This window comes from Heptranchias perlo, chromosome 33, assembly GCF_035084215.1.
Source record: "Heptranchias perlo isolate sHepPer1 chromosome 33, sHepPer1.hap1, whole genome shotgun sequence".
Taxonomy (NCBI): domain Eukaryota; kingdom Metazoa; phylum Chordata; class Chondrichthyes; order Hexanchiformes; family Hexanchidae; genus Heptranchias; species Heptranchias perlo.
In genome coordinates this window covers 386,547-404,065 of record NC_090357.1, presented here as the reverse complement: position 1 = coordinate 404,065, position 17,519 = coordinate 386,547, and the positions used below count along the sequence as shown (strand labels likewise).

The 17,519-nt window shown below is 45.8% G+C and overlaps 1 protein-coding gene across 1 annotated transcript in view; it reads right to left on the bottom strand.

Moving 5' to 3' along the window:
- tecta (tectorin alpha) overlaps positions 1–17,519 on the bottom strand; it is a 76,626-nt gene that overhangs the window by 18,299 nt on the left and 40,808 nt on the right. Inside the window, exons 14-15 of the mRNA XM_067970699.1 lie at positions 15,907–16,287; positions 4,515–4,798 (exon numbers count right to left, since the gene is read on the bottom strand). Coding sequence (XP_067826800.1) covers positions 4,515–4,798; positions 15,907–16,287 — 665 coding nt within the window. The remainder of the gene's footprint in view (positions 1–4,514; positions 4,799–15,906; positions 16,288–17,519) is intronic.

Below are 17,519 nucleotides of genomic sequence, written 5' to 3'. Positions count from 1 at the left end.
ATTTCTCATGCTCCTATTTCCTAAGTTCTTAAGGGTGTCCTTGTACATGAGTCACTGAAAGCAAACATGCAGATGCAGCAAGCAATTAGGAAGGCAAATAGTATGTTGGCCTTTATTACAAGAGGATTTGAGTACAGGAGTAAAGATGTCTTACTGCAATTATATAGGGCCTTGGTGAGACCGCACCTGGAGTATTGTGTACAATGTTGGTCTCCTTACCTAAGAAAGGATATACTTGCCATAGAGGGAGTGCAACAAAGGTTCATCAGACTGATGGCCTACTCCTGCTCCTATATCTTATGTTCTTATGTACTATACTAGACTGGAGAGTAGAGCTTGTACTATACTAGTACTATACTAGACGTGTTGTGTGGCACTACCACCGTGCTAAATGGGATAGATTCAGAATGGATCTAGCAGCTCAAAACTGGGCATCCATGAGGCGCTGTGGGCCATCAGCAGCAGCAGAATTGTATTCCAGCACAATCTGTAACCTCATGGCCCGGCATATTCCTCACTCTACCATTACCAACAAGCCAGGGGATCAACCCTGGTTCAATGAGGAGTGTAGAAGAGCATGCCAGGAGCAGCACCAGGCATACCTAAAAATGAGGTGCCAACCTGGTGAAGCTACAACTCAGGACTACATGCATGCTAAACAACGGAAGCAACATGTTATAGACAGAGCTAAGCGATTCCACAACCAACGGATCAGATCAAAGCTCTGCAGTCCTGCCACATCCAGTCGTGAATGGTGGTGGACAATTAAACAACTAACGGGAGGAGGAGGCTCTGCAAACATCCCCATTCTCAATGATGGCGGAGTCCAGCACGTGAGTGCAAAAGACAAGGCTGAAGCGTTTGCAACCATCTTCAGCCAGAAGTGCCGAGTGGATGATCCATCTCAGCCTCCTCCCGATATCCCCACCATCACGGAAGCCAGTCTTCGGCCAATTCGATTCACTCCACGTGATATCAAGAAACGGCTGAGTGCACTGGATACAGCAAAGGCTATGGGCCCCGACAACATCCCAGCTGTAGTGCTGAAGACTTGTTCTCCAGAACTAGCCGCGCCTCTAGCCAAGCTGTTCCAGTACAGCTACAACACTGGCATCTACCCGACAATGTGGAAAATTGCCCAGGTATGTCCTGTCCACAAAAAGCAGGACAAATCCAATACGGCCAATTACCGCCCCATCAGTCTACTCTCAATCATCAGCAAAGTGATGGAAGGTGTCGTCGACAGTGCTATCAAGCGGCACTTACTCACCAATAACCTGCTCACCGATGCTCAGTTTGGGTTCCGCCAGGACCACTCGGCTCCAGACCTCATTACAGCCTTGGTCCAAACATGGACAAAAGAGCTGAATTCCAGAGGTGAGGTGAGAGTGACTGCCCTTGACATCAAGGCAGCATTTGACCGAGTGTGGCACCAAGGAGCCCTAGTAAAATTGAAGTCAATGGGAATCAGGGGGAAAACTCTCCAGTGGCTGGAGTTATACCTAGCACAAAGGAAGATGGTAGTGGTTGTTGGAGGCCAATCATCTCAGCCCCAGGGCATTGCTGCAGGAGTTCCTCAGGGCAGTGTCCTCGGCCCAACCATCTTCAGCTGCTTCATCAATGACCTTCCCTCCATCATAAGGTCAGAAATGGGGATGTTCGCTGATGACTGCACAGTGTTCAGTTCAATTCGCAACTCCTCAGATAATGAAGCAGTCCGAGCCCGCATGCAGCAAGACCTGGACAACATCCAGGCTTGGGCTCATAAGTGGCAAGTAACATTCGCGCCAGATAAGTGCCAGGCAATGACCATCTCCAACAAGAGAGAGTCTAACCACCTCCCCTTGACATTCAACGGCATTACCATCGCCGAATCTCCCACCATCAACATCCTGGGGGGTCACCATTGACCAGAAACTTAACTGGACCAGCCATATAAATACTGTGGCTACGAGAGCAGGTCAGAGGCTGGGTATTCTGCGGCGAGTGACTCACCTCCGGACTCCCCAAAGCCTTTCCACCATCTGCAAGGCACAAGTCAGGAGTGTGATGGAATACTCTCCACTTGCCTGGATGAGTGCAGCTCCAACAACACTCAAGAATGACTTGGATATGAATGTAAAAGGTATGATCAGTAAGTTCGCTGATGATACAAAAATTGGTAGGGTGGTAAATAGCGAGGAGGATAGCCTCAGTCTGCAGGACGATATAGATGGGTTGGTCAGATGGGCGGAACAGTGGCAAATGGAATTTAACCCGGAAAAGTGCGAGGTGATGCACTTTGGAGGGACTAACAAGGCAAGGGAATACACAATGAATGGGAGGACCCTAGGCAAGACAGAGGGTCAGAGGGATCTTGGTGTGCAAGTTCACAGATCCCTGAAGGCGGCGGAACAGGTAGATAAGGTGGTAAAGAAGGCATATGGGATACTTGCCTTTATTAGCCGAGGCATAGAATATAAGAGCAAGGAGGTTATGATGGAGCTGTATAAAACACTGGTTAGGCCACAGCTGGAGTACTGTGTGCAGTTCTGGTCACCACACTACAGGAAGGATGTGATCGCTTTGGAGAGGGTGCAGAGGAGATTCACCAGGATGTTACCAGGGCTGGAGCACTTCAGCTATGAAGAGAGACTGGGAAGATTGGGTTTGTTTTCCTTGGAGCAGAGGAGGCTGAGGGGGGACATGATTGAGGTGTACAAAATTATGAGGGGCACAGATAGGATGGATACGAAGGAGCTTTTTCCCTTCGTTGAGGGTTCTATAACAAGGGGACATAGATTCAAGGTAAAAGGCGGGAGGTTTAGAGGGGATTTGAGAAAGAACTTTTTCACCCAGAGGGTGGTTGGAGTCTGGAACTCACTGCCTGAGAGGGTTGTGGAGGCAGGAACCCTCACAACATTCAAGAAGCATTTGGATGAGCACTTGAAATGCCATAGCATACAAGGCTACGGACCAAATGCTGCAATATGGGATTAGAGTAGACAGGGCTGATGGCCGGCGCGGACACGATGGGCTGAAGGGCCTCTATCCGTGCTGTATAACTCTCTGACTCTATGACTCTAAGAAGCTCGACACCATCCAAGATAAAGCAGCCCGCTTGATTGGCACCCCATCCACCACACTAAACATTCACTCCCTTCACCACCGGCGCACTGTGGCTGCAGTGTGTACCATCCACAGGATGCACTGCAGCAACTCACCAAGGCTTCTTCGACAGCACCTCACAAACCCGCGACCTCTACCACCTAGAAGGACAAGAGCAGCAGGCACATGGGAACAACACCACCTGCACGTTCCCCTCCAAGTCACACACCATCCCGACTTGGAAATATATCGCCGTTCCTTCATCGCCGCTGGGTCAAAATCCTGGAACTCCCTTCCTAACAGCACTGTGGGAGAACCTTCACCACACGGACTGCAGCGGTTCAAGAAGGCGGCTCACCACCACCTTCTCGAGGGCAATTAGGGATGGGCAATAAATGCCAGCCTCGCCAGCGACGCCCACATCCCGTGAACGAATAAAAAAAAAGTAGAGCTTGTACTATACTAGTACTATACTATACTGGAGAGTAGAACTTGGTATTATACTTATAGAAGCCGACCCTATGCTTCTTGATAATGTCACTGATGGGAAGCATGTCGACAAGGAATAGGAGGAGACTAAAGATAAAATGCTGGGGCAATCTGGAGACGACTGTGCAGAGAAGCATGAGGTGTGGGACAGGTGAGAGAGGAGCCATGAGTATCACAAAGGAGGCTGATGGAGGAGAGGTGGACGAGAATGGAGTGGTTACTCATTATTAATTCATTCAGTTCTTCTTCTGCATTCTCCCCACACCCCGTGGGTCTGTCTCTCATCCTATTTCTTCTGGAAGTTACTGATTGGACACCGCAGGATGTGATGTCAGCACTGTCGCCGCCCTCTAACAGGCCAGGAATGTACCCGAGTGTCAGGTGACTATTTACCAGCCCAGTCTTGCATCCTCAATTAACTGGCACCGATGGCAGTAAATCAGATTCTGGAGCAGGCTACAAGGCAATAGATCTCCTTTTACTGTCTCATCAGGGAACAGAAGGAAAAGGAAAAACTATATAAAATAAAGTAACTACAGGAGCAGACAATCTCAGTGGGTCAGAGACACAAATCTGTAAAAGTGAGAGAACAAGTTACAAAACTGTTTTAAAAAAAGCATGTGTGATCCTAGGTTTTATAACTAGGAACATAGATACAAAAGCAGAGATAATGAGATACCCTCTCAGGAAGACACCGTCTGACTGCCTCCGCAGTCAGACCTACAGGAATATTTCGAAAGTGTCAAACCTGTGACACATTCTCTGAACCCACCCCCCCAATTGCCTAATGGGTGGCCACCTCTTTTATGCAAATAACTGGCTCCGGAAACTCTGGCAGGGCCAGACTCCTGTGTCACTGGCAGGGCATGATTCCCACTCCACCACCATGGATAGTCAGACCCCATGTACGTGTGTGAGAGACAGACTACGGCCTTTACCTGTTCTGCATCCCATTCGTTTTCCAGCTCTTTGCCAACTCCATGATGGTTTGTGCCGGTTTCCCTCGTGAGCTTAAGTCATCATCATTGGGGTTTCCATTAAAGTTTCCGCACAGACCACAGACCTTGTTCTGCAGACGCTCCCCCATCCTGATTGATAGCAAATTAAACCAATTGTATTGGATCTGAATTCCTTGAACAGTATCAATTATCAGGAATCCCTCAGCAGTCGAAATCTTCGTTAGCCCCGTGACAACAGGGATCGTGACAGGAGTTCCATTCACCTGACAAGATAGGACAGTGTTAGTCACAGTTTTGGGAACAGGCACCTACATTCTGTGCATTTCTCCAACATTATAACGGGAGTCTCTGCATGTAGAATGTTGTAAACAGGTCGGTGTAGGACATCGTAAACAAGTCAGTGAAGATTTCTTCCAGTGAATATTTTCAACCAAATCATAAAGGCAAACTTTTAGAAACAGTCACGAGGGAAATCTCCACTTTTACCAGCTCACTACACAGAGCGACTAGAGAAATAGTTACCCCAGAAAGGAATAGCAACAGAGCCACAAATGAAATTCAGAGGATACTGTCTTTAGATAAACCATACTAAAGATTTAAAGAGCACATCGCAGAGAGATAGACAGAGAGAAAGGGAAATAGACAGAGAGAGAGAGACAGGCAGACATACAGACAGAGATAGAACAGAGAGAATGAATAAGAAAAGAGACAGAGAAAGAATGAATGAGAGAGAAAGACAGAGCGAGAATGTGGGTGGGAGAGAAAAAATATGAAAGGGAATGAAGGGGAGAGAATGAATGAGAGAACAATGAATGTGAGGGAGAATCAGTAAGAGAGAGAATGAATGAGTAAATTTGAGAGACAACAAATGTAAGAGAATTAAAGTGCCAGAGAAAGAATGTGAGAGTGAGGGAGGAAATTAACGAATATGAGAAAATAAATATTAGCGAGAATGAACTGTGAGAGAGGAATAGTCGTGAGAGGGAATGAATGTGAAAGAGAATGAGAGAATGAATGTGAGAGAGAATGTGAGTCATGAATTAATGTGTATGAGTGAATAAATGTGAGTAAAATAAAATGAATGTTAGAGAGATAATAAATAAATGTTACAGACAGAGAATGAATGTGAAATAGAATCAATATAAGAGAGTATGTCTTCCTTCCGATACGTCTTCCTTTTTCCTCAACCGAGGATTCCCCTCTACTGTAGTTGACAGGCCCCCAACTGTGTCCGTCCTGTTTTCCCATACTTCAGCCCTCACCCCTTCCCTTCCCTCCCAGAACCATGATAGGGTTCCACTTGTTCTCACTTTCCACCTCACCAGCCTCCACATTCAATGTGTCATCCTCCGCCATTTTCACCACCTCCAGCGCAACCCCACCACCAAACACATCTTCCCCTCCCCTCCCCTTTCAGCATTCCGAAGGGACCACTCCCTCCGCGACACCCTGGTCCACTCTTCCATCACCCCCAACACCCGCTCTCCTCCCCACGGCACTTTCCCTAATGCAATACCTGCCCTTTCACTTCTTTCCTTCCCACTCCTTCCAGGTGAAACAGCAATTTACTTGTACTTCTTTCAATTTAGTATACTAAATTCGCTGCTCACAGTGCGGTCTCCTCTACATTGGGGAGACCAAACGCAGATTGAGTGATCGCTTTGCTGAACACCTCCGCTCTGTCCGCAAGTGTGACCCTGACCTGCCGGTCGCTTGCCAGTTTAATTCCCCGTCCCACTCCCACTCTGACCTCTCTGTCCTCGGCCTCTTACACTGTTCCAATGAAGCTCAATAGAAGCTCGAGGAACAGCATCTCATCTTTTGTTTAGGCACTTTACAACCCTCTAGGCTCAACACTGATTTCAATAACTTCAGATCATAACCACTGCTTCCATTTTTTCGGACAGCAGGTGCTGGTAATGGTTCTGCTTTTGCCATTTACAGCTCGTCTAGACCGATCTTTTTTTTTCTTAACCTGTCCCATTCCCACCCTCCTTGCTTTGCACCATCATCCCTTTTGTCATTTAATCACTCTTGTCCTCTACCCTATCATAGACCTTCCCTTTTGTTCTTTCCTCTCCTCCACTTCCTCCCACTTTCCTTAGCTCTGTACTTGCTTAAAAACTGTTTAATCTTCAACTTTTTCCAGTTCTGACGAAGGGACATTGACCTGAAATGCTAACTGTGTTTCTCTCTCCACAGATGCTGCCTGACTTGCTGAGCTTTTCCAGCATTTTCTGTTTTTATTATGAGAGAGTAATGAATGTGAATGAGAAGGAATGAGAGTGAGAGAGAGAGTAAGGAATGCGAGAGAGAGAGAGTAAGGAATGTGAGACAGAGAGAGTAAGGAATGTGTGAGAGAGAGAGAGTGTAAGGAATGTGAGAGAGAGAGAGAGTAAGGAATGTGTGAGAGAGAGAGAGTGTAAGGAATGTGAGAGAGAGAGAGAGTGTAAGGAATGTGAGAGAGAGAGAGTGTAAGGAATGTGAGAGAGAGAGTGTAAGGAATGTGAGAGAGAGAGAGAGAGTAAGGAATGTGTGAGAGAGTAAGGAATGTGAGAGAGAGAGAGTAAGGAATGTGAGAGAGAGAGAGAGTGAGAGAGAGAGAGAGAGAGTGTAAGGAATGTGAGAGAGAGAGTGTAAGGAATGTGTGAGAGAGAGAGAGTGTAAGGAATGTGTGAGAGAGAGAGAGTGTAAGGAATGTGAGAGAGAGAGAGAGTAAGGAATGTGAGAGAGAGAGAGTAAGGAATGTGAGAGAGAGAGAGTAAGGAATGTGAGAGAGAGAGTAAGGAATGTGAGAGAGAGAGTAAGGAATGTGTGAGAGAGAGTGTAAGGAATGTGAGAGAGAGAGAGAGTGTAAGGAATGTGAGAGAGTAAGGAATGTGAGAGAGAGTGTAAGGAATGTGAGAGAGAGAGAGTAAGGAATGTGAGAGAGAGAGAGTAAGGAATGTGAGAGAGAGAGAGTAAGGAATGTGAGAGAGAGAGTAAGGAATGTGTGAGAGAGAGAGAGTAAGGAATGTGAGAGAGAGAGTGTAAGGAATGTGAGAGAGAGAGTGTAAGGAATGTGAGAGAGAGAGAGTAAGGAATGTGTGAGAGAGAGAGTGTAAGGAATGTGTGAGAGAGAGTGTAAGGAATGTGTGAGAGAGAGAGTAAGGAATGAGAGAGAGAAAGAGAGAAAGGAATGAGAGAGAGAGAGAAAGAGAGAGAGTAAGGAATGTGAGAGAGAGAGTGAGTAAGGAATGTGAGAGAGAGAGAGAGTAAGGAATGTGAGAGAGAGATAGAGTAACGAATGTGAGAGAGAGAGAGAGTAAGGAATGCAAGAGAGAGATAGAGTAACGAATGTGAGAGAGAGAGAGAGTAAGGAATGCAAGAGAGAGAGTAAGGAATGTGAGAGAGAGAGAGTAAGGAATGTGAGAGAGAGAGAGTAAGGAATGTGAGAGAGAGAGAGTAAGGATTGCGACAGAGAGAGTGAGTAAGGAATGTGAGAGAGAGAGAGAGAGAGAGAGTAAGGAATGTGAGAGAGAGAGTAAGGAATGTGAGAGAGAGTAAGGAATGTGTGAGAGAGAGAGAGTGTAAGGAATGTGTAAGAGAGAGAGAGAGTGTAAGGAATGTGTGTGAGAGAGAGTAAGGAATGAGAGAAAGAGAGAAAGGAATGAGAGAGAGAGAAAGAGAGAGAGTAAGGAATGTGAGAGAGAGAGTGTAAGGAATGTGAGAGAGAGAGAGTGTAAGGAATGTGAGAGAGAGAGAGTAAGGAATGTGTGAGAGAGAGAGTGTAAGGAATGTGTGAGAGAGAGTGTAAGGAATGTGTGAGAGAGAGAGTAAGGAATGAGAGAGAGAAAGAGAGAAAGGAATGAGAGAGAGAGAGAAAGAGAGAGAGTAAGGAATGTGAGAGAGAGAGTGAGTAAGGAATGTGAGAGAGAGAGAGTAAGGAATGTGAGAGAGAGATAGAGTAACGAATGTGAGAGAGAGAGAGTAAGGAATGTGAGAGAGAGATAGAGTAACGAATGTGAGAGAGGGAGAGAGTAAGGAATGCAAGAGAGAGAGTAAGGAATGTGAGAGAGAGAGAGTAAGGAATGTGAGAGAGAGAGAGTAAGGAATGTGAGAGAGAGAGAGTAAGGAATGCGACAGAGAGAGTGAGTAAGGAATGTGAGAGAGAGAGAGAGAGTAAGGAATGCGAGAGAGTGAGTAAGGAATGTGAGAGAGAGAGTAAGGAATGTGAGAGAGAGTAAGGAATGTGTGAGAGAGAGAGAGGGTAAGGAATGTGTGAGAGAGAGAGAGAGTGTAAGGAATGTGTGTGAGAGAGAGTGTAAGGAATGAGAGAAAGAGAGAAAGGAATGAGAGAGAGAGAAAGAGAGAGAGTAAGGAATGTGAGAGAGAGAGAGAGTAAGGAATGTGTGAGAGAGAAAGAGAGTAAGGAATGCAAGAGAGAGAGAGTAAGGAATGTGAGAGAGAGAGTAAGGCATGCGAGAGAGAGAGTGAGGAAGGAATGTGAGAGAGAGAGAGAGTAAGGAATGTGAGAGAGAGAGAGAGTAAGGAATGTGAGAGAGAGAGTAAGGAATGAGAGAGAGAGAGTAAGGAATGCGAGAGAGAGAGTAAGGAATGCGAGAGAGAGAGTGAGTAAGGAATGTGAGAGAGAGAGTAAGGCATGCGAGAGAGAGAGTGAGGAAGGAATGTGAGAGAGAGAGAGTAAGGAATGAGAGAGAGAGAGTAAGGAATGAGAGAGAGAGAGTAAGGAATGTGAGAGAGAGAGAGAGTAAGGAATGTGAGAGAGAGAGAGAGTAAGGAATGTGAGAGAGAGAGAGTAAGGAATGTGAGAGAGAGAGAGTAAGGAATGAGAGAGAGAGAGTAAGGAATGTGAGAGAGAGAGAGAGTAAGGAATGTGAGAGAGAGAGTAAGGAATGTGAGAGAGAGAGTAAGGAATGTGAGAGAGAGAGTGAGGAATGTGAGAGAGAGAGAGTAAGGAATGTGAGAGAGAGAGTAAGGAATGTGAGAGAGAGAGTAAGGAATGTGAGAGAGAGAGTAAGGAATGTGAGAGAGAGAGTGAGGAATGTGAGAGAGAGAGAGTGAGGAATGTGAGAGAGAGAGAGTAAGGAATGTGAGAGAGAGAGTAAGGAATGTGAGAGAGAGTAAGGAATGTGAGAGAGAGAGTAAGGAATGTGTGAGAGAGAGAGTGTAAGGAATGTGAGAGAGAGAGAGTGTAAGGAATGTGAGAGAGAGAGTAAGGAATGCGAGAGAGAGAGTGAGTAAGGAATGTGAGAGAGAGAGTAAGGAATGTGAGAGAGAGAGAGAGTAAGGAATGTGAGAGAGAGAGAGTAAGGAATGTGAGAGAGAGAGTAAGGAATGTGAGAGAGAGAGAGTAAGGAATGAGAGAGAGAGAGTAAGGCATGCGAGAGAGAGAGTGAGTAAGGAATGCGAGAGAGAGAGAGTAAGGAATGCGAGAGAGAGAGAGTAAGGAATGCGAGAGAGAGTAAGGAATGAGAGAGAGAGTAAGGAATGCGAGAGAGAGTGAGTAAGGAATGCGAGAGAGAGTGAGTAAGGAATGCGAGAGAGAGTGAGTAAGGAATGTGAGAGAGAGAGTGAGGAATGTGAGAGAGAGAGTGAGGAATGTGAGAGAGAGAGAGTAAGGAATGTGAGAGAGAGAGAGTAAGGAATGTGAGAGAGAGTAAGGAATGTGAGAGAGAGAGTAAGGAATGTGTGAGAGAGAGAGTGTAAGGAATGTGAGAGAGAGAGAGTGTAAGGAATGTGAGAGAGAGAGTAAGGAATGCGAGAGAGAGAGTGAGTAAGGAATGTGAGAGAGAGAGTAAGGAATGTGAGAGAGAGAGAGAGTAAGGAATGTGAGAGAGAGAGAGTAAGGAATGTGAGAGAGAGAGTAAGGAATGTGAGAGAGAGAGAGTAAGGAATGAGAGAGAGAGAGTAAGGCATGCGAGAGAGAGAGAGTGAGTAAGGAATGCGAGAGAGAGAGAGTAAGGAATGCGAGAGAGAGAGAGTAAGGAATGCGAGAGAGAGTAAGGAATGAGAGAGAGAGTAAGGAATGCGAGAGAGAGTGAGTAAGGAATGCGAGAGAGAGTGAGTAAGGAATGTGAGAGAGAGAGTAAGGAATGTGAGAGAGAGAGAGTAAGGAATGTGAGAGAGAGAGAGTAAGGAATGTGAGAGAGAGAGAGTAAGGAATGTGAGAGAGAGAGAGTAAGGAATGTGAGAGAGAGAGAGTAAGGAATGTGAGAGAGAGAGAGTAAGGAATGTGAGAGAGAGAGAGAGAGAGAGTAAGGAATGTGAGAGAGAGTAAGGAATGTGAGAGAGAGAGAGAGAGTAAGGAATGAGAGAGAGAGAGAGTAAGGAATGTGAGAGAGAGAGAGTAAGGAATGTGAGAGAGAGAGAGTAAGGAATGTGAGAGAGAGAGAGTAAGGAATGCGACAGAGAGAGTGAGTAAGGAATGTGAGAGAGAGTAAGGAATGTGTGAGAGAGAGAGAGTGTAAGGAATGTGTGAGAGAGAGAGTAAGGAATGAGAGAAAGAGAGAAAGGAATGAGAGAGAGAGAAAGAGAGAGAGTAAGGAATGTGAGAGAGAGAGAGAATAAGGAATGTGAGAGAGAGAAAGAGAGTAAGGAATGCAAGAAAGAGAGAGTAAGGAATGTGAGAGAGAGAGTAAGGCATGCGAGAGAGAGAGTGAGTAAGGAATGTGAGAGAGAGAGAGAGTAAGGAATGTGAGAGAGAGAGTAAGGAATGAGAGAGAGAGTAAGGAATGAGAGAGAGAGAGTAAGGAATGCGAGAGAGAGAGTGAGTAAGGAATGTGAGAGAGAGAGAGAGTAAGGAATGTGAGAGAGAGAGAGAGTAAGGAATGTGAGAGAGAGAGAGTAAGGAATGTGAGAGAGAGAGAGTAAGGAATGAGAGAGAGAGAGTAAGGAATGTGAGAGAGTAAGGAATGTGAGAGAGAGTAAGGAATGTGTGAGAGAGAGAGAGTAAGGAATGTGAGAGAGAGAGTAAGGAATGTGAGAGAGAGAGAGAGTAAGGAATGTGAGAGAGAGAGAGTAAGGAATGTGAGAGAGAGAGAGTAAGGAATGAGAGAGAGAGAGTAAGGAATGTGAGAGAGAGAGAGAGTAAGGAATTTGAGAGAGAGAGTAAGGAATGTGAGAGAGAGAGTAAGGAATGTGAGAGAGAGAGTGAGGAATGTGAGAGAGAGAGAGTAAGGAATGTGAGAGAGAGAGTAAGGAATGTGAGAGAGAGAGTAAGGAATGTGAGAGAGAGAGTGAGGAATGTGAGAGAGAGAGAGTGAGGAATGTGAGAGAGAGAGAGTAAGGAATGTGAGAGAGAGAGTAAGGAATGTGAGAGAGAGTAAGGAATGTGAGAGAGAGAGTAAGGAATGTGTGAGAGAGAGAGTGTAAGGAATGTGAGAGAGAGAGAGTGTAAGGAATGTGAGAGAGAGAGTAAGGAATGCGAGAGAGAGAGTGAGTAAGGAATGTGAGAGAGAGAGTAAGGAATGTGAGAGAGAGAGAGAGTAAGGAATGTGAGAGAGAGAGAGTAAGGAATGTGAGAGAGAGAGTAAGGAATGTGAGAGAGAGAGAGTAAGGAATGAGAGAGAGAGAGTAAGGCATGCGAGAGAGAGAGTGAGTAAGGAATGCGAGAGAGAGAGAGTAAGGAATGCGAGAGAGAGTAAGGAATGAGAGAGAGAGTAAGGAATGCGAGAGAGAGTGAGTAAGGAATGCGAGAGAGAGTGAGTAAGGAATGTGAGAGAGAGAGTAAGGAATGTGAGAGAGAGAGAGTAAGGAATGTGAGAGAGAGAGAGTAAGGAATGAGAGAGAGAGAGTAAGGCATGCGAGAGAGAGAGTGAGTAAGGAATGCGAGAGAGAGAGAGTAAGGAATGCGAGAGAGAGTAAGGAATGAGAGAGAGAGTAAGGAATGCGAGAGAGAGTGAGTAAGGAATGCGAGAGAGAGTGAGTAAGGAATGTGAGAGAGAGAGTAAGGAATGTGAGAGAGAGAGAGTAAGGAATGTGAGAGAGAGAGAGTAAGGAATGTGAGAGAGAGAGAGTAAGGAATGTGAGAGAGAGAGAGTAAGGAATGTGAGAGAGAGAGAGAGAGAGAGAGTAAGGAATGTGAGAGAGAGAGTAAGGAATGTGTGAGAGAGAGAGAGAGTAAGGAATGAGAGAGAGAGAGAGTAAGGAATGTGAGAGAGAGAGAGTAAGGAATGTGAGAGAGAGAGAGTAAGGAATGTGAGAGAGAGAGAGTAAGGAATGCGACAGAGAGAGTGAGTAAGGAATGTGAGAGAGAGTAAGGAATGTGTGAGAGAGAGAGAGAGTGTAAGGAATGTGTGTGAGAGAGAGTAAGGAATGAGAGAAAGAGAGAAAGGAATGAGAGAGAGAGAAAGAGAGAGAGTAAGGAATGTGAGAGAGAGAGAGAATAAGGAATGTGAGAGAGAGAAAGAGAGTAAGGAATGCAAGAAAGAGAGAGTAAGGAATGTGAGAGAGAGAGTAAGGCATGCGAGAGAGAGAGTGAGTAAGGAATGTGAGAGAGTGAGAGAGTAAGGAATGTGAGAGAGAGAGTAAGGAATGAGAGAGAGAGTAAGGAATGAGAGAGAGAGAGTAAGGAATGCGAGAGAGAGAGTGAGTAAGGAATGTGAGAGAGAGAGAGAGTAAGGAATGTGAGAGAGAGAGAGAGTAAGGAATGTGAGAGAGAGAGAGTAAGGAATGTGAGAGAGAGAGAGTAAGGAATGAGAGAGAGAGAGTAAGGAATGTGAGAGAGAGAGAGAGTAAGGAATGTGAGAGAGAGAGAGTAAGGAATGTGAGAGAGAGAGAGTAAGGAATGAGAGAGAGAGAGTAAGGAATGTGAGAGAGAGAGAGAGTAAGGAATGTGAGAGAGAGAGAGAGTAAGGAATGTGAGAGAGAGAGAGTAAGGAATGAGAGAGAGAGAGTAAGGAATGTGAGAGAGAGAGAGAGTAAGGAATGAGAGAGAGTGTAAGGAATGTGAGAGAGAGAGTGTAAGGAATGTGAGAGAGAGAGAGTAAGGAATGTGTGAGAGAGTAAGGAATGTGTGAGAGAGTAAGGAATGTGAGAGAGAGAGAGTGTAAGGAATGTGAGAGAGAGAGAGTAAGGAATGTGAGAGAGAGTAAGGAATGTGTGAGAGAGTAAGGAATGTGAGAGAGAGAGAGTAAGGAATGTGAGAGAGAGAGAGTAAGGAATGTGAGAGAGAGAGAGTAAGGAATGTGAGAGAGAGAGTAAGGAATGTGTGAGAGAGAGAGTAAGGAATGTGAGAGAGAGAGTAAGGAATGTGAGAGAGAGAGTAAGGAATGTGAGAGAGAGAGTAAGGAATGTGAGAGAGAGAGAGTAAGGAATGTGAGAGAGAGAGAGTAAGGAATGTGAGAGAGAGAGTAAGGAATGTGAGAGAGAGAGTAAGGAATGTGAGAGAGAGAGTAAGGAATGTGAGAGAGAGAGTAAGGAATGTGAGAGAGAGAGAGTAAGGAATGTGAGAGAGTAAGGAATGTGAGAGAGTAAGGAATGTGAGAGAGAGAGTAAGGAATGTGAGAGAGAGAGAGTAAGGAATGTGAGAGAGAGAGTAAGGAATGTGAGAGAGAGAGTAAGGAATGTGAGAGAGAGAGTAAGGAATGTGAGAGAGAGAGAGTAAGGAATGTGAGAGAGTAAGGAATGTGAGAGAGTAAGGAATGTGAGAGAGAGAGTAAGGAATGTGAGAGAGAGAGAGTAAGGAATGTGAGAGAGAGAGTAAGGAATGTGAGAGAGAGAGTAAGGAATGTGAGAGAGAGAGTAAGGAATGTGAGAGAGAGAGAGTAAGGAATGTGAGAGAGTAAGGAATGTGAGAGAGTAAGGAATGTGAGAGAGTAAGGAATGTGAGAGAGAGAGAGTAAGGAATGTGAGAGAGAGAGAGTAAGGAATGTGAGAGAGAGAGAGTAAGGAATGTGAGAGAGAGAAAGGAATGAGAGAGAGAGAAAGGAATGTGTGAGAGAGAGTGTAAGGAATGTGAGAGAGTAAGGAATGCGAGAGAGTAAGGAATGCGAGAGAGAGAGGGAGAGAGTGAGGAATGCGAGAGGGAGAGAGTGAGGAATGCGAGAGAGAGAGAGAGAGAAAGAGAGAGAGAAAGGAATGAGAGAGAGAGAGAAAGAGAGAGAGTGAGGAACGCGAGAGGGAGAGAGAGTGAGGAACGCGAGAGGGAGAGAGAGTGAGGAACGCGAGAGGGAGAGAGAGTGAGGAACGCGAGAGGGAGAGAGAGTGAGGAACGCGAGAGGGAGAGAGAGTGAGGAACGCGAGAGGGAGAGAGTGAGGAACGCGAGAGGGAGAGAGTGAGGAACGCGAGAGGGAGAGAGTGAGGAACGCGAGAGGGAGAGAGAGTGAGGAACGCGAGAGGGAGAGAGAGTGAGGAATGTGAGAGAGAGAGAGTGAGGAATGTGAGAGGGAGAGAGTGAGGAATGTGAGAGGGAGTGTAAGGAATGTGGGAGAGAAAGGAATGTGGGAGAGTGAGTCAGGAGTGTGAAAGAGAGAGAGTAAGGAATGTGAGAGAGTAAAGATGTGAGAGAGAGTATGGAATGTTAGAGAGTATGGAATGTTAGAGAGAGAGTAAGGAATGTGAGAGAGAGTAAGGAATGTGAGAGAGAGTAAGGAATGTGAGAGAGAGTAAGGAATGTGAGAGAGAGTGAGGAATGTGAGAGAGAGTGAGGAATGTGAGAGAGAGTGAGGAGAGTGAGAGTGAGGAATGTGAGAGAGAGTGAGGAATGTGAGAGAGAGTGAGGAATGTGAGAGAGAGTGAGGAATGTGAGAGAGAGTGAGGAATGTGAGAGAGAGTGAGGAATGTGAGAGAGAGTGAGGAATGTGAGAGAGAGTGAGGAGAGTGAGAGTGAGGAATGTGAGAGAGAGTGAGGAATGTGAGAGAGAGTGAGGAATGTGAGAGAGAGTGAGGAATGTGAGAGAGAGTGAGGAATGTGAGAGAGAGTGAGGAATGTGAGAGTGAGGAATGTGAGAGAGAGTGAGGAGAGTGAGAGAGAGTGAGGAATGTGAGAGAGAGTGAGGAATGTGAGAGAGAGTGAGGAATGTGAGAGAGAGTGAGGAATGTGAGAGCGAGTGAGGAGAGTGAGAGAGAGTGAGGAATGTGAGAGAGAGTGAGGAATGTTAGAGAGTGAGGAGAGTGAGGAGAGTGAGAGAGAGTGAGGAGAGTGAGAGAGAGAGAGGAATGTTAGAGAGTGAGAGAGAGTGAGGAATGTTAGAGAGTGAGGAATGTGAGAGAGAGTGAGGAGAGTGAGAGAGAGAGAGGAATGTTAGAGAGTGAGGAGAGTGAGAGAGTGAGGAATGTTAGAGAGTGAGGAATGTGAGAGAGTGAGGAATGTGAGGAGAGTGAGAGAGAGTGAGGAATGTGAGTTAGTGAGGAATGTGAGTCGTTTACCTGCACGGTATTTCCAGAGATGAGAATCTGTTCCTCATTGATATAAAGATAAACTGGGGAGATTACAGTCATGTTGGGTCGACTCCATTTGTCAAAGTTTACAATCAGTTGGAAGGAGATGTCTGGAAGTTTGTGACAGATTGTGGAGAGGACAAATGAGCAGGCGGCAGGAAATCGCAGGAAGGCGCCATCGAATGTCTGGAAAATGCCTCCCCCAGCAGCAATGCAGTAAGAGATCTTCTTACTGTAACAGCCCCGGATCCCATTGTGGAGCGAGCACAATTCCTCGCTCTTGCACTGGCGTGAGTCGCACTGGACCATGTTGCGTCCCATACACCGACAGTGTTTGGAACAGTTCATGTTCCAGAAAAACTGCCCAGGCTGAAAAAGACAGAAACATTTTCAGGAAAACCAAAATCAAACCCAACCAACAGCCCAACTCCAGGAACAAGCAGCGAGTCCAGAGTAGCTTCAATATCCAGATTAGAAACCGAACGCTTCTCAATGATCCCAGTTATAAAAGGGATGTCGAGGGGGACAGATAGAAGACACTTCTGTCATTTTCGGCCTAAACAACCTTAGGAACACAGGAACAGGAGGAGGCTATTCAGCCCCTCGAGCCTGTCCCACCGTTCAATTAGATCATGGTTGATCTGCATCTTAATCCATCTACCCGCCTTGGTTCTGTAATTCTTAATACCCTCACTTAACTAAAATCTATCAATCTCAGTTTTTAAATTTTCAATTAACCCACAGTTTTTTGGGGGAGAGAGTTCCAGATTCCCACTCCCCTTTGTGTGAAGAAGTGCTTCCTGACATCACCCCTGAACGGCCGAGCTCTAATTTTAAGGTTCTGCCCCCTTGTTCTGGACTCCGCCCACCAGAGGAAATAGTTTCTCTCAATCGACCCTATCAATTTCTTTCATCATCTTAAACACCTCAATTAGATCACCCCTTAATCTTCTAAACTCAAGGGAATACAAGCCCAGTCTATGCGACCTGTCCTCATAATTTAACCCTTTTAGCCCCGGTATCATTCTGGTGAATCTGCGCTGCACCCCCTCCATGGCCAATATATCCTTCCTGAGGTGCGGTGCCCAGAACTGAACACAATACTCTAAACAACCTTAAAACTGTCAACATTGCATATAGAACCATAGAATGGTTACAGCACGGAAGGAGGCTATTTGGCCCGTCAAGCCCATGCCGGCTCTCTGCAAGAGCAATCCAGCTAGTCCCAGTCCCCTGTCCTTTCCCTGTAGTCCTGCAAATTTTTCTCCTTCAAGTATTTGTCCAATTCTCTTTTGAAAGCCACGATTGAATCTGCCTCCACCACCCCCTCAGGCAGCGCATTCCAGATCACAACCACTCACTGCATAAGAAAGTTTTTTCCTCATGTCGCCATTGGTTCTTTTGCCAATTACTTTAAATCTATGTCCTCTGGTTCTCGACCCTTCTGCCAATGGGAATAGTTTCTCTCTATCTACTCTGTCTAGACCCTTCATGATTTTAAATACCTCTATCAAATCTCCTCTCAACCTTCTCATGTTCCAAGGAGAACAATCCCAGCTTCTCCAGTCTATCCACGTAACTGAAGTCCCTCATCCCTGGAA